The sequence below is a fragment of the Abrus precatorius genome, unplaced genomic scaffold, assembly GCF_003935025.1.
Source record: "Abrus precatorius isolate BTA unplaced genomic scaffold, Abrus_2018 Scaffold2, whole genome shotgun sequence".
Lineage (NCBI taxonomy): Eukaryota > Viridiplantae > Streptophyta > Magnoliopsida > Fabales > Fabaceae > Abrus > Abrus precatorius.
Window position 1 is genome coordinate 36186189 of NW_020874362.1, and position 16275 is coordinate 36202463.

The window sequence follows — 16275 nt, forward strand, 5'->3', positions numbered from 1 at the left end:
CTCACTTCACACCACTTTTCTCCTTTTTATTTTCAATTTAAAGAAAGATACATTATTCATATTTATCCAAATTTACTATATTTGTCATTTAAATAGCCTAGAAGATAAAGCAAGCTTAGAAATGAAATTCCAATTATTTTATATTGGATTTCTTTTTCTATAAGCTCATCCATTAAAACGAATCAAAGAGAAACTCCCTTGAGTAATAATCATGCTCAAAGCAGTGGATGAGAGGGGCTCAATTTATGAAATTATCACGTAATGCATGATATTCATTTAAGATGTGTTAATTGAATAATAAAAATGAACATTCTTTTTAGATAAAGAGAAAAAAAGAGAGAGAAGAAGTAATAATAAGATGGGTATGACTTAAAAAAAAACAAATAAATTATAAAAAAATGTTATGTAAATATATAATTCCTTTTTCTTTAATTTCATTGGCATGTTTACTGTGCCCTGTCCATTTTCTTGACGGCTGGGAGACTCTGAAGAATCAGGAATAGATCCATCATGGGTTTCATACTCTGTCCTCAATAACACTTAACACTGGTTGACCCAGAAATAAACACCTAACACTGTAGATTTGAAATTTTACATTCTAAACTTTTATTCAAATTCGTTGGTAGGGACAGGATTTGATTGGAATTTCTAGGTCCCCTGTTCTATTTTTACCGTTTATTTATTTAATATAATTCCTAAAAATAAAGACACAGGTTTAATATATACATGATCTTATTAATATTCATTTTCTATTTACTTAACTTAAGATAGTTTTTATTTTTTCTTTTTTATATATTTACAATTGTGAAATAACGTGTTATCGTTAAAAATCAACTTTGAATGAGAGCAGTATGTTAAACACAACCGATAATTAATATTAAAAACTTAAAAGATTAAAATAATAAATATATTAATTTTAAAATTAAATTAATGAATAATCTCAGTTTCATAAACTAAATGAAAGTGGTAATCCACGTTGACAGAAAGCATCAGAGTACTGTGATTAATGCACCTGAAAACTTTTGAAGAAGGTGAACTACATACATGACACGTGGACACCTGCGTTTTCATCCACTTTATGCTGTGGCCACATGCCAGAGTAACTCTCCCTTCGGCGCTTCCTTTTCAAAAAAAGTCCCACTCTCTCTCTCTCTCTCTGGAATAATAACTCTCGTCAAAGCTTCAAACTTTTCAAATTTTTAAGCAATGTTTTGGGAATATTATTTAACCAGTATTGTATATAATTAATATAAAAATAAACATGAAATATTTTTCAATTTAATTCAAAATCGAGTCAATTAATTTAGTATTATTATATCATTAAATATCATTACTTGTTATGCTCAAATTAATCAAACTAAATATTTTCTAATTAGCACTTTATAGACTATTTTGTTTTTGAATTTGCACAAAAAAAGACATTATTCAACCAATGTTTTAATAAAAAAGATTTTTCAGTTGCATTTTGCTAATTTTCAAAATAAAATGTCACCATTTCCGGTTTTACATTCTTATTTAACTCCCTACAACCCAACCTTTCTCCTGCGTGATACATTCATTCCTCTTCTTCACTCTTGCTTCTCTACTCTTCTCATTCTCTCTCTCTCTCTCTCTGAAGAAATGGCATCAAAGTTCTCTCTGATTCTCTTTGTTCTGGCGATGTGGGCCATTGATCTCGGTCAAGGTGCTTCATCCCATAATGCCCCAGCACCATCTGTGGATTGTTCAAACCTGGTGTTAACCATGGCTGATTGCTTGTCCTTTGTTACAAACGGAAGTACCACTACAAAACCAGAGGGTGCATGTTGTTCTGGCTTGAAGTCTGTGCTCAAAACCGCTCCTGGGTGTCTCTGTGAGGCATTCAAAAGCAGTGCTCAGTTTGGTGTTGTCTTGAATGTCACTAAGGCCACCACTCTTCCTGCTGCTTGCAAAGTCTCTGCTCCTTCTGCTACTAACTGTGGATGTGAGTTTTTTCTGCTTTTAGTTGTTCCCCCCATTTGGGTTTTTCTCTGATTTGTGTTTTGGATAGTTTTGTTTATCAAAGTTTTCATTTTTATGGGTGTGTGAGATGAATCAGTCACATAATGCCATTCGCTAACACGGGTGAGAAATATTCAAGACTAATAACAATAGGTTTCAACAGTTTTTATTTAAAAAATCTATTAATTTTGCCTTTGTCCTTATTTTTTGTTACACCGCTCTATTAATTAAGTGCATGAGAAGATTCTGGTCCTATTTTTTTGTTTGTGTACATTTGATTTTGAGGAGTGATCTTTTATTCCTACCCTTCACCCTTTTCCTTTTGGAGTTTTTTTTTTTTTTTTTTTTTTTCTGTATTCATGTCAGTTACCATGGCTTTGTTGTTTTGCAGTGTCTGAAACTCCTGCTGCTGCCCCTGGTATGTTTATCACTTAACATCCTCTTTTTTTAACTTCGTATGATTTACAAATCTTGATATGTGGTTTTATGTTCAATTTTGGAACAAAATTACAAAGGCAAAGGGGATCACATGTTTTATGTTCGATTTTGTGGTTTTCTTCTAGATATTCATTTCGTAGACTCTGGATAATTTAAAATTAAACATCATTATACTGTATTATATTTTTGTATGGTTGTGTGGCCTCTGCTGCACTTGCTGTTTATTTGCACTGTCTGTCTACCAAACATCATGGGGTCTACCAATTGCTGCCATTACAAAGAATTCTGCCAATTATGTTAAAGAATTGTCAATAATTTAAACAGAGATATGGGCGTGTCTATTATTGTTATTGTCTTGCTGTTATCTGTTAGCCATTTAGGTCTAATCTGCAACTTTTTTTTTCATTGTTAGTACTGTAATGTATGTATTGTATTCTCAAGATGCACAAAAATGTAAAATTTGAAAGCCAAAAGTTGTCATCAATATCTTCTGCATGCCAAATAAATATGCCGGATTTCCATCTATATATTCATTTTTATCACATATAGTGTGTATGCATTAGTAATTTACTTTTGTTGTATGAAAAATCTTGATCATTTTGATTCTGGTGTTAGACTCAGACATTATTAGTGTTTCTAATTGAAATATTATTTTATTTATTTCTAGCTGGAGGCCTCCCTCCCCAATCTTCATCTTCTCCAACATCTCCTGCAGCTGCTCCTGCTGGTTTGAATGGTCCTGTAAATGAGGTATCTCCAGCACCAGCACCAACTCAAGGGAACTCAGCTTCAGCACTATTCCCAATTTCAGTTGGATCCTTGCTTGTTTGCCTATTGGTAGCTACAATCTCAGGCTTTTGAGATGAGTTTCGTGCTATTTTGAGAGTAGAGAGATGACAGAAGAGACTACTTTTATGTTTTTTGGGTTTTGCCATTGGAGATCTTGCTATTCTATGTTTGACTTAAAAGTAGATAAAATTCATTCTGTGAGTGACTTGAACCTATTTTGAGGTTGTACCTTTTTTCATATATATAAGTCTATTTATTTATTATATAACAAACACAAGTGTTGTTGTGGTGGTTGGTTTTTTATGACAAGTACATGTGCCACAGTCACAAGGAAGGACATATGTTGTAGCAAGATGGCTCAAATGAACACTACCAGATGGTGCTAGGAGTTCCTATTTAATCATAGTTTCCATAGCCACCACAACTAATCTTTTTGCAAAATCATTAGCTAGCTTGGCTGATTTAAATTAGGTATCATTGGTGCCGTAGTGTGTGTTTTGAAATTTTTTAATTAATTTAACTAATGCCAGTTTGAATGATTTAGCTAATGCTAGTTTGAACCTGCCATCAAACACACCAAGTGGATGTGCTATTTGTGGTGTAGACCTGACCTTTATTGTCAATGAAGCTGTGTAGTTGCCATGCGGTGGCCCTTTTTCTAGGCAGAAAGGCATTGCTGCATTGATCTGTGCTTTCCACTTTTCGGCGCGTGCGTGATAAAAAGAGAGCGAATGTGCAATGCAATGCAAGAACTTTTTCTTTTATTTTGCAAAGCTTAAACAGAAGAAGTTGCTCATTAATAATAGTTATTGCGCAAAATCGTGTTGGTGCAATGCCATGGTTCCACAAGTATGGCATACACTAATTTTCAAGAAAACAAAATATGGAAAGACCGAGCATCCTCAACATTTTTTTCAACATAATTCTTACTTGAGTTTAAATTTATGTAAAATTGGTCAATAATAATAATAATAATAATTTAAGTTATCTTCAATCATGAAAAGCATGAGGATATGATCAATTCCTTTTTTTAGAGTGTTAGCGATACAATTTTTTAATTCGTTAAAATTTATTGTTGAATTAAGAGTACGATTTATAAATTTGTGACTTTTAATAAATTTTAATTAATAGTAAAAAGTGTGTTAAGAAGATAATGTTAAAAATGTAGTTAACTTTTTTTTTTCTTTTTTTTCTTTTTAGACTTTTGGCATTGAAAAGATAAGATACTTTAAATCATAACTTTGAGTCAAGCCATGTTTTTACTATGGTCAAGGAGTCAAGCCATGTAAGATAAGATTGTTTACACAAGGTTTGGATTGAAGGAGTGAACAAGGGAAGAGAAGAAAATGAAAGAGTGAGAAAATTTGGTGTTTAGATGAGAGGAAAAAAGAAGTGGGAGGGGGAGTGGTGTTAAAACATTTGTATAATACCAAAAAAAAAAAAATTCTATTAAGAAAATATAATAAAAAATGTTTATTGAAATTAGTGTAATTTTATAATTATTTTAATATAATCTAATTATTTTTTATTCTCTTTTTTATTCATTTAAATAAGCAAATTTTTTTTATTTCAACTCATCTAAATATTAAATCTTTATAATTTTATTTTTACTCTATTTTTTAACCTCTTATTTTTTTATTTCTTTCTTTTTATTTTATCTATATATTTATTGGGCTTAAACTCAATCAACAACTATGCTGAAATTTTGTGTACAAAAGTGTCCCTACCATGATTGCAAAATATGATAAGAATAGGAAGACAACCTTAAAGAAGTCACTGCAGATCACCAAAAAGAAGTCCCAACAAAAACAGTTCATCACACAATAGTGGTAAAGATAAAGAAGTACCCTGGCTACACAAGCATTTCTCTTCCAACAAAATATGTTTAGATATACCCATGCGTGTGTTAAAAAAATTATAATTTTAGATTCAATGTATAACTTATAATTAATAATATTAAAGTAAACGCAATTTCATATGCATTTGAATGTAAAACTAAACACACTATGCATTCATTATGCTGAATACATCCATATGAGAAAACTTCATACATTCTACATATCTTAGCATTGGACCAGTCTCAGTCACCTACCGAATCAAGGGATATATTAATTGATCACAAAGAATGAGAAGACATTAACATTAGTATGATATAAAATAGTAGTATCAGAATCTCATCCCTAAAAAAAAGAAATTACTTTTGTACAAGATTAATTATACAACATTTTTTTATAACAACCATACGTAGGAAGAAAATAGAGAAAAGTGTGTGATAAGATTAATGATGTTATATACCAAGAGAGAAAAAGATAACATGGTAGAAAAATTTGTAAAAATAGAATGATATAAAATAGTATTGCAGAAATCTTGCAAGTATTTGGGCCTGTGAAAACCAAAAACATCACTTAAGAATGAAGTATTGCAAGACATAAATAATGTGGTACTGTGGGCCTAAGGCATCAACAATAAAATACCCCAACAATAGTGTTGGGTGGCAAAACTGTAGTTGCCACAATCAACAGAAAATAAAAATAAAAATAAAAATGCTGATTGAGGTTGCCCTTTCTTTCTACTTCAGTGTGAAAATTCTGGCATGGTGTTCCTGGGTAATCAATTCATGCTGCAAAAATGAAAGACATCTCTAAGCATTAGAAAAAGAAGAAATTAAATAGCAAAACATGGTCGAGAACAGATATTTCAAGAGTGTAATTTATTAATCAAAATTGGAGTTTTTTTTTTATAATATATGATAACAAACGTAAATATTTTATTAAAAATAAAAATTTATTTTTAATTAATAGCAATTTTAACTTAATTTTTAAAAAATATATAAACCCAATTAAACAAATTAATTTTAATGGAGATAGTTTGATTCGAATTTATTTTAAAAAATTTAAGAAAACTGAACTAAACTAGTGTAATGGTGTTTCTATAATAGCCAATCACGAACCAGTTTTGTCTTAATAGGGCTGTTTCCTAGGAAAATACCAGTTGGACTTATCCAACTGAAATCCACTTTGACCCTGCCGGCCACCTATGCAAAATTAAGAAATAAACACATTGACTAAATCAGTCAAACATGGTTGCTAGCTAGTAACTTTACATTTCTCACAGCTTGTTCATATTCTATACATTAATCATATGGAAAATGATTATCATCCACTCGTTAGCTAGCTGTATTGCATGAAGTAAGAAAGAACAAAAATAAATAAATAAATAATGTGTAAGTTGCTACGATATAATAAAATAAATAAATCTAAAAGTGTACTGATATATACATGAACATTATTGTAAATAAAATTTTTTCCTATAAACAAATAAAAATATATGAGTAACATTTCAAAAAATAAAATAAATAAAAATAAAGGAATAGTTATTATATACAATACAAATCTTTAATTATTCAAGTAATAGCTATAATTAATTATATACTAGTTATCCTTTTGTTAACAAAGTTTAGTTAGTAAATGCCTTTATCCCTTAAACATATTAATAAAGGGTTTAGTTCTTAACTGTGTACATACAAAAGACTTTGTTAGGAAAGTTAAAAATTATTTTAATGCTTTCTATACTTCAAAGTAATTAATATCGAATGTATGATAATTGACCGGTTCAAAATGGTGTTATTATAAAGTTAACACTTAAAATTTTCTTTGAAATTTCAACGTTGTTTTCCACTAGTGTATAGAAAATTATAAATCAACATAAAATAATAGGTATCGTTATCATTACGTGTTGAAAGAAACAGCGAGGCTTCTTCGTAGCAACATCTAGGCTCCTTCTTAACACATTTATAAATGTAAGTGAATTTGATGAACCCATTTTCTCAGATCAAAGAAAGGCACACAATTGAATACAGCAATGGATGCATTATCCTTAAGCTCAAGCCTAAGCATTTGCAAGCCCTCTCAATTTCATTGCCTCCCACTCTCAAGTAAGCAGCAAAGAACTTGTAATGTGAAGTTTGGTGTTTCATGCAGAGCCACAACAACACATGGAAACTTGTATAAAATGTTGTCACTGAGTCCAGGAAGTGCAACAATGGATGAGATTAAGAGAGCTTATAGATCAATGGCTCTTCAGTACCATCCTGATGTGTGCCATGATCCTTCAAGGAAAGAGGAGTCAACAAGGATGTTTGTGCAGCTAAACGCAGCTTACAAGACTTTGTCCAATCCTATGCTCCGTGCACAGTATGATACTGAATTGGGTTTGAGAAGCAAAATGAGTGTTGGTGATCATCATGAGAAATGGGGAAATGGGTTGCAAGAGCAAGTGATTGAGTTGAAGAAAAGGTCTCGTAGACGAATGGGACAAAAAGGGGGTTCATGGGGCAGCAGAATGAGGACAAAACATGAAAGATAGGGACTCATTTTCTGGAGCTTGTTGCTATTTTCATGTGATATTCTTCAATTGGTCTAGTTTTGGGTGTTAATTCTTTCGTGTACATTTAACTATAATGATTTGGTTTTGGGGGAAGAAGGGTCTGCAGTTTCCCAAATATAAGCATTCTTTTAGCAATGAACGGAATAATTCGGTATTTGTTTTTATACTCTTTGCAAGTGTTTACATTCAATGATTTAGTTTAAATACTATTAACATAATTAAAACATTCTTCATGTAATTATTAACATAATTGAAATTCTTATGCTCTACAAAACCAATCATTTTTATTTCATGGTTTAGATATCAGATACAAGTTCAATTTGTTCTATTCCTAAGGTTCAGTAATATGGTAAAGATTCTTACAGTTCAGTTGGTTGAAGTGTAATATCCCAAAAAAATAAACGCAGGATGTACACAAACATCACAATGATTAACTTTTTTGCATGTTTGAACTAACGCTTGAATGATTATTTAAAGCTACATTTATTTAAACACTATTAATTATAATTTTTACTTTGAATTTACGTTTTTTTAACGTGTTTTTATTGATACTATTTATCCTTTTTTATATCTCTTCATCCTTGAAGGACCATCCCTACCAAAATCAATGATAATATTCTTAGTACCTCGAGAGAAACTACTTCACTATATCCAAAACTTAAATAACAGAAAGTATTTGTATTTGACATAGTTGTCCTTGGTGAATAAATATGACTAGTGATTATTGTATTTGACGTAAGACAAATTGAACGCCGGAGGCACTGTATACTATCTATCATTCATTTGTTGTATTATTTTTATGAAAATTTTCAATATCAGTGTACTTTGATGGCAAAGAGAATTCAAAGTCAAGAACTGAAAGAGCTTTTTCTCACAACGGTTTTAAGCAATGCAACTAGAACTACAGGGGCATAAAAGAAAGAAATTGCAAAGTGGAATGAGGGGTAGATAACATTAAATTGTCATTGAACATCACCACCAGTACCAAGTGACTAGAGCAGCTTACTGCCCACCCAATTCCCTAATTTTATTGTGTTGAGGACCACAAGGTCCACCACCATATGAAGATGTTAACAAATGCAAAGGAAGAGGCCTATTTCAAACATTTTGACTCTGCATCTGCATCTCCTGTGCTTCCCTTTAAGGTACTCTGAAGTGCTTTAACAAGCAGTCCAGAACTCTGCCCTTTTCACCTTTGAAATACTCTCAAGAACTGCCACTGGAGAAATGTGCCCCATCACTGTCACCCTCTTTGACTCTACATCTATACTGAATGATGTAACTCCTGATATTGTAGGTTTAAAATTACGTTAGTACCTTTTAAACTACAAAAATAAAATCAAATGCTGTAACATCAAATATAATTTTAAGTCATTTGGACCCAAATTAACTTGAATGCAGAACAGAAACTCCTACTTAAAAAAGTTTAGTAGGTCATTCTTCATTATTATATGTATACCTTGACTCCTCTTAGTGTTTTTAGAGCATGTATTCCTATATATAAATTTTATTTCAGATTACCAAAATGTTAATGTTGTCGTATAAGTGACCTATTTAATGTTTTATTTTCTATTTTACCATGTGAATCTGAAAGTTATATAATTAGCATGAATAATTTTAAAAGTTACTTTTTATATCTATATATTCTTTTAATTACTAATAGATAAACTATTAAATACATTATATATTTTAAAATAATAAATAAATTAACTTTTATGTGATATTAATTTTATAAAATATTAAGAAGGTTATTTAGAGAATTATTAAGATTATTAGGAGAATATAGCAAGTAGAACTAGTACTGATGAATACCTTCCATCTTGGACAGATGTTTTTTCACCTTTCCAGCGCATCCTTGACAATGAATAGCAACCCGCATCACAACAACCTGCATTTAACACCTTTCAATATTTGTCGTAATAAAATTTCAAATATGATAGAGTACAAATGAAGTGTATAAAATTTTCTTATCCCCATTGAAATTTATTGCTATTTTTATATCACATAAACATCATGAAGAGATTTGAATATGAGATTCCATTATTCCATTCAAAATATATATAATATGTGACCCATATGCCTCTAAGACACATACCCATAAATTAGAAAGGAAAACAAATTATTCAGAGGGGTTATTTTACGCAGAAGGGACAAAGGCAAACGGCGTGGCCTCTAATATTACCATCCAAATCCATGTGTATTACCTAATAATTAAAAACCCATTTGCATAAAAAGGACATAATCATTCTTCTTTCTCTACGGAATATGCATGGGACAGGGTCAAGTAATAAGCACGTGAGACATCTTGAAACCTCTGCAAATGACAAATATGAGGAGGACAAATAATGGAGATAATTTGTTTCTTTGCAGAATCCACCTGACACTACCGGTTGTATAGTCCTAGCCATTCTCTTCATCTAACAAATAATCAAATTAAAGGTTAAAATGGAATAGTGTCTAGTGAGTTGTGTTGACCCCATACCTACTGTAGTAGAAAAGGCAGCAATATACCTACATTTATGAATGATGATCAGTCTAAAATCCATTCTCTACTTCCATTTCATATATTCTTTATAGACCTGTTTTTATGACATTTTATTTTGATTGCTTTCTTGATCATTAGATAAACACATCTGTGAAGCTTAATAAAGTTAATATCTTTCATTTTTTATTCTATATAATTTTTTTAGTTTATGTAATAATATAATATTATATTTTTCTTTATTATATAATTAAATATCAAGAAGTGTGAATGTAATTTACTACAATATTATTCCTACAACACTTTTTTCACATCAATTTTTACAATACTGTTTTCTCTTTATCTCTGCATGCTCCACCATTAATCTCATCCCTCATTTCTATTTCTTATCTCCTTATCTCTTTTCTTGACGTAAGCATTGTTGAGAGAAACAAATGTGTATACAGCATTACTCGTTTCAATAACATTAATTTAAAATTTTGAACTACTACCATAGAATAATTACTCATTTCCTTGATAATTAGTGTTATGAAAACAGCAAAGAGAAAGGAGTTTAATTTATGAAACTCCATAAGATAAACAATATATAAAGGAAAATGAGTTGATGACAAAATGACATTTGCATATCTCACTTGGTGGAGGAGAATATGTGAACTTACTAACCTGAAAGACATTATCTGTAGGTGTTTTTTGAAGTTCCTTTGGTTTATTGGCTTGATCTTGATCCTGTCCACGAAGCTTGATCTTTGGAATGCGATTAGGCATGGGAGAGTGAACAAGTTTGGAGTACTTGGCATAGTTGATCAACCTGGTATCATCAAGAAAAACACTTTTGTCAAGCCTCCTAGGCACAACTACAGATCGAGGATCACGGGTACTCATGCACACTGCTATGGATGCCTGAGAGTGGCACATGAAACCCTTTCTCATTTTCTTGTTACTGCTTTTCTGGCTCATCATAGAGGGAAGGGGAGTATCAATGGTGAACAAGAAGTGCAAGCTTGAAGGCAACAAAAAAGGGGTATGGTGTGTGTGTGTAAATATACGATTGCAGTGCTAGTGCTGGTTTTCAGATTGATAGGAGAAAGGGACAAAGAAATGCTGTCATTAGCTAACAATAGGTTACTCCCGGAGTAGAAATATTTTTTTGTCATTTTATGCATATACCTAGGACCTTAAAATCTCCAAAATCATGTCATTTTCATTGATTAATGCCGATAAATTGACAATAACCTTTTTTATTTTTTTTGCTATGAATAAAAAAGACATGATACAGAAAAGTAATTGACAAATTAGACTGAAAATTCGACAAAAAAGATTCATTTTGCGTTTATTTTACTGATAAAAAATTATTTGATTGGTACAAAATGGCTTTCAAAAGATATAAGGGATATTAATTTGATCATCTAAATGTTTTAAATAGTAATTTAGTTCTCAAAAAGTATACAATATATTTATTAGGGACATGATAAAGAAGTAGGTTGAATAATTAGAGTGAAAATCAGATAAAAATATAATGAACATGATTCTTTTTTTTTTTTAAGTTTATCTTGCCAAAAAATAATTAATTTTTCCGTGGAATAAATATATGTGTGTGTGATACTATTATTTTGGTCCCGGCTATAAATATATTATACATCAATGTAATTGGAAATCTGATTGATCGATGGATTGATGTTTAATTTATTTTATACACTATGAAGAATTAAATTGATATTCACAATTTTTTTAGAATAACTTGATGTTCTGTGTATTTTTAAGGGACTTTATTTTGGATTAAGGTATAATTGAGTGATCTGAAATTTTTTCAATTAGGTATCGGTACTTTAAATTTGTACATATTGAATATAGTTCAATGAGACATGAAATGAAAGATTGAATGACACACATTATTTAATTATACTATTTTTTTTATTGGAGAGAATCCTAATCTTGAGATAAACTCAATTAAATCAAACATTAAGAAATTCATCTTATTTATTAAATAAAAATGTCTACTTTCTACTTTATGTGATTCAAAATAAATTTTATGATATACTTTTGTACAATTTTTAAAATAATTCATTAAAATCATTATTATTTTAAATATATAATAGGATAAATAAGCATAGATATAATCAATTTTTATTTTAATGTAAACATGTATGAGACAAAAAGTTAAGAAAAAAGATTGTGAATTGCTGAAAATAGTTGTAAACTATCAATTGAAAAGAACAAGAAATTAGAAAAAGATCTTCAATAAAATTTTTATTTTTTATTATCTCATAATAAATTAAAAATTCACATAAAATTAAAAAAAAAAAGGTACTTACCCAATGCCTAATGATCGCTTTCTATTATAGTTTTGTAGGAAATAGTCACATAATTAAATCTTTGTTTTTCGAAAAATGTTAGAGATAAAATTTACAAAAGTGCCACTTTTGCACTAGATCAAGTAAAGGACCTTGGTAAGATGGAGAAATTCACAATACAAATTTGATTATCTGCTACTTTTTTAAATGGGAAACCATAAGGTGCAGATTAGTTTTTTATATCTAGTATTTAAAAATAATATATACAAAAATATAGGATTTAAATATTGTTATTGACAATTTTTTTTAATGTAGACATAGAAATTTACAGATAAAAAAAATCAAAAAATTATAAAATATCAAAAAGTGTGAATGACATTTTTTAAAAATATTTTAAAAATTAAAACTTATTAAGGATAACTTTTAAAATAATAATAAAATATTTTAAGAGTTCTAAAAGTTGTCATTGATGATTTTTAAAATTTTTCTAATTCTTCTAATTAAAAAAAAACTCATATTTTTGTAATTTTAAAATTAAAAAAATCATAAAAAAGCCTATAGGTGCATGTCACAAACTGCAACCGATGGATGATTAATATTTATGAAAAAAAAAATCATTGTAGGATAAAAGACTTTTTTAAGAAGAAACGTTTAATTTCTGTTAATAATATTATTTATCCAACAGTTATAAACTTAAAAAAATAAAAAAAAAGTATATATATATATATATATATATATATATATATATATATATATCAGCAGGTAAAAATATCTTCGAGGATGAAAAGCAAGTAGCAGACTAATATTTACTAACATACATGGATATGTCTCCTCATTAAATTTCAAAAGAATAATTTTAAATTTTCTAAAAACATTTTTTATAAATTTTCTAATTTATTAAATAAAAAAGAACTGAATGAATTTTAAGTTTTGAAGGCACTAAATGTATTCATATTTTTATTATATATTATTTTACAGAACATTAGGATAATTAGTTTTAAAAAAAATATAATAAAAGAATGCAGCATTACTCATTTTCAATTTTTTTTTTGTCATTATAACCTTAAGTTGTTATTTAAGTCTCATCACTATAGTTCTGCATTACACAAAAATTTTCCCTCATAATAATATTGGTAACAGCAAATGTTCTCCTCAAATGCTTCAGTTCGTACATTAATCACTGATTCATTACACAATTGTATGTTTGTAATCTAAGTTGTGTCATTAGGTATCATGTTATAGAGGTTAATTTGTATAGTAATTAAATGGCTTCTTTGTAAGCCTGTGCACAAACGTGTAAATGATCGAAAAAGTTTTAACAATCTTTTTAAGGTGTGTATAAAGCACACAATAAAATAGATATATAATAATTTTTATTAAAAATTATAAAGTATAATACATTAATAAAATTAAATGCTAATTTTCAAAAGCTGCACTAAAGATTATTCACAATGATTAAGAACATCATGAGGTGCAGCAAAGCCGTACATAATGCTGAGTGCATAAACAGTGGTGATGGATAAAGCTTTTAATTGCTTCCTTTCATCTGTCCCATGTACTTTCAGCAGAATTAATAGTAGGACCACTGGAATCAATCTATCCTTCGATAAGTTCTTCCAAAACCTTAGCAGTAACTTGTAAATTCCACCCCTTCAGAGAAACTGCAATGCTAAATTAAATGCAGAAACATAAAAGCTGTTTATTTTTTATATATAGAAATTTAAAATTATATATATCAAATTACGATGTTTTTTAAAAAGTACAGAAATATGATGTTTAAAAATCATCAATTTTAGTGTAAGTACTGATTAAATGATTAAAAAAATACAAAATTTAAAAAATTGTTACTAGTATTTTTTAAAAAAATTAAAAAGTTAAAATTCGCTAATGATAATTTTTTAATTAATAAAAAAAGTAAAAATACAAAATTATTAATGATAATTTTAAAAAATAAAAAAATAAAAAATACTAAAAAAAGTCACTTATTTTTGTTATTTAGATATATAAAAAGTGATCAAGATTCAATAATTTCTTCACTGGATACTTTTTTTATAAAAAAAATAATGATTAAATCTTTTTTTAATCTTGAAACAATATTATTTTAATTTATAAAATCTTTAAAATGTCAGGCTTTACGTAATAAAAATAACATTATATGTAATATAATATATATTTTTATTTTATTTTAGTCCTTAAAAATGTTATATACTAGACATTTTAGTCATTAAAATTATCACCAACAAATATTTTAGTCCTTAATTTTTTAAATATTTTATTTATTAATTCTTCTTTTTCATTGTTTTTCATTATAAATTATCATTGCTTGTCACTGTCAGTGTTCTTTGTTAGCGACAAAGTCACTACCATCTGACAATAATTATTATTCTTATTATTAGTTCAATAATCTCTTATTTGAATTTTATGTTATTATATGTTTCCTTGCTAAGAGTTCCTAAAATCTTTTCTCAAAGGATTCGCAACATAACCTGAGAAAAACTTTTAATTTCAAGCTCCAAATCTAAAACATCATTGATGCATAAATCTAAATAAAGTTCTTAAAATCTTCTTGTAAGAGTACCTCCTTTACTCATGCTAGGGTGTGGTTATTGTCACTGCATATTGCGATAGTAGGATAAAATCATTCCACACTTACATGTTACCTATACCATTTTAGAATGATGTGACTTTTCTTAGATTAAAGAATATGGTCAAGATTCATTACTTTTCTTGGACATATCCTTAAAGAATTACATGCTCATGGAGATTCAAGAGAACAAAGTAGTAAGGGTGTCCACAAGTTGGTTTGGTTCAGGTTTGGCAGAAAAAATAATCTGAACGGATTAAAATTGATTAGTTTGGTTTGATTCGAATTTATAGAAAAAAAAATTTGAAAATCGAAATCAATTTGAACCAAACACGAACTAGTTGGTTCAGTTTGGATCATTGGATTATCCGATTAAATAATATAAAATAAAAAAACATATAAAAAATAAAAAAAATATCATTTTTTATTCAAATAATTCTTGACACATAATTTCAACATAATTACATAACATTTCAACACAAATTCAAAACAAACCTCAATTCAAAACAAAAAAATCAAATTCAAAATAATTGTCAGGAATCTCTAAAGCCAAAATAATTCAAACACTACAATAACATAAACACTTATTCTTCATTTCTTCATCCACTCTTGACTCTTCACCACATTACAATAATATAAACACTTAATTAGCAAATAGTAGCTAATTAAAGAAATATTGAAATTTATCAAGTAGTATTCATCGAGTTAATTTAGATATATGTTCAGGTGATCAAGTTAGCACAATGTCACTCGTTATCGAACCAAACCACGTTGGATTTGATCGATTAGGATCAGATCGGATCGGACCCGTTAAATATTGGTTTGGATCATTTTTCAGTTTGAATCGGTTTACATTAACGGGTTCGTTGGTTTACCTGATTCAATGGATGCCCCTACAAAGTAAGTTGAAGTAAAAACTTTAAGCAACAAGCATACATTTGCAATTTTGATGAATCATGGACTTTTGCTTTTGAAGGGTCCCCTTTCAAATTTCAAGTGATTTATATTGTTTGTTTATTCTTGACAAGTGGTGACACTATTATAGTTCTAATGTAACTCTACTAAATATTAGTAAGTGGTTGGCAAAGGTAGTTTTTTTATGATGAATAATGAAGAAGAAGAATGATGTATGATAAAAAATTTTAAAAACTATAGACTAAAATATTTATTAATGACTAAAATGTTTGATGGATAACGATCTCAATGACTAAGATAAAATGAAAATGTATATTATACCATATATGATATCATTTTTGTCACGTAATTAATCATATATGTTATTTAACGTAATATGTTATCATTTAGTTAAGTCTATTAATGATGTC

At 28.8% G+C, this 16275-nt stretch overlaps 2 protein-coding genes across 3 annotated transcripts; both read left to right on the top strand.

The window, feature by feature from the left end:
- Positions 1-1558: 1558 nt before the first annotated feature.
- Positions 1559-3310, top strand: LOC113859089 (non-specific lipid-transfer protein-like protein At5g64080). 2 transcript variants are annotated; one of them, XM_027491904.1, is made up of 3 exons: positions 1559-1963; positions 2372-2398; positions 3086-3310. In XM_027491904.1, exons 1-3 carry the CDS (start codon positions 1621-1623, stop codon positions 3277-3279), a joined length of 564 nt encoding a protein of 187 aa, XP_027347705.1. In that variant the 5' UTR covers positions 1559-1620; the 3' UTR covers positions 3280-3310. The 2 variants fall into 2 exon arrangements, with proteins under 2 accessions (XP_027347705.1, XP_027347706.1); XM_027491905.1 differs by lacking the exon at positions 2372-2398.
- Positions 3311-7068: 3758 nt separating this feature from the next.
- Positions 7069-7608, top strand: LOC113860103 (chaperone protein dnaJ 20, chloroplastic-like). The gene has a single exon (XM_027492755.1). It carries the CDS (start codon positions 7069-7071, stop codon positions 7570-7572), a length of 504 nt encoding a protein of 167 aa, XP_027348556.1. The 3' UTR covers positions 7573-7608.
- Positions 7609-16275: the final 8667 nt, after the last annotated feature.

Bases quoted from the DNA above. Each gene is read 5' to 3' on its own strand.
- LOC113859089 (XM_027491904.1), top strand. From the start codon at position 1,621: ATGGCATCAAAGTTCTCTCTGATTCTCTTTGTTCTGGCGATGTGGGCC. The intron at 1,964-2,371 runs GTGAGTTTTTTC...GTTGTTTTGCAG, and splicing joins TTCTGCTACTAACTGTGGAT to TGTCTGAAACTCCTGCTGCT. The intron at 2,399-3,085 runs GTATGTTTATCA...ATTTATTTCTAG, and splicing joins AACTCCTGCTGCTGCCCCTG to CTGGAGGCCTCCCTCCCCAA.
- LOC113860103 (XM_027492755.1), top strand. From the start codon at position 7,069: ATGGATGCATTATCCTTAAGCTCAAGCCTAAGCATTTGCAAGCCCTCT.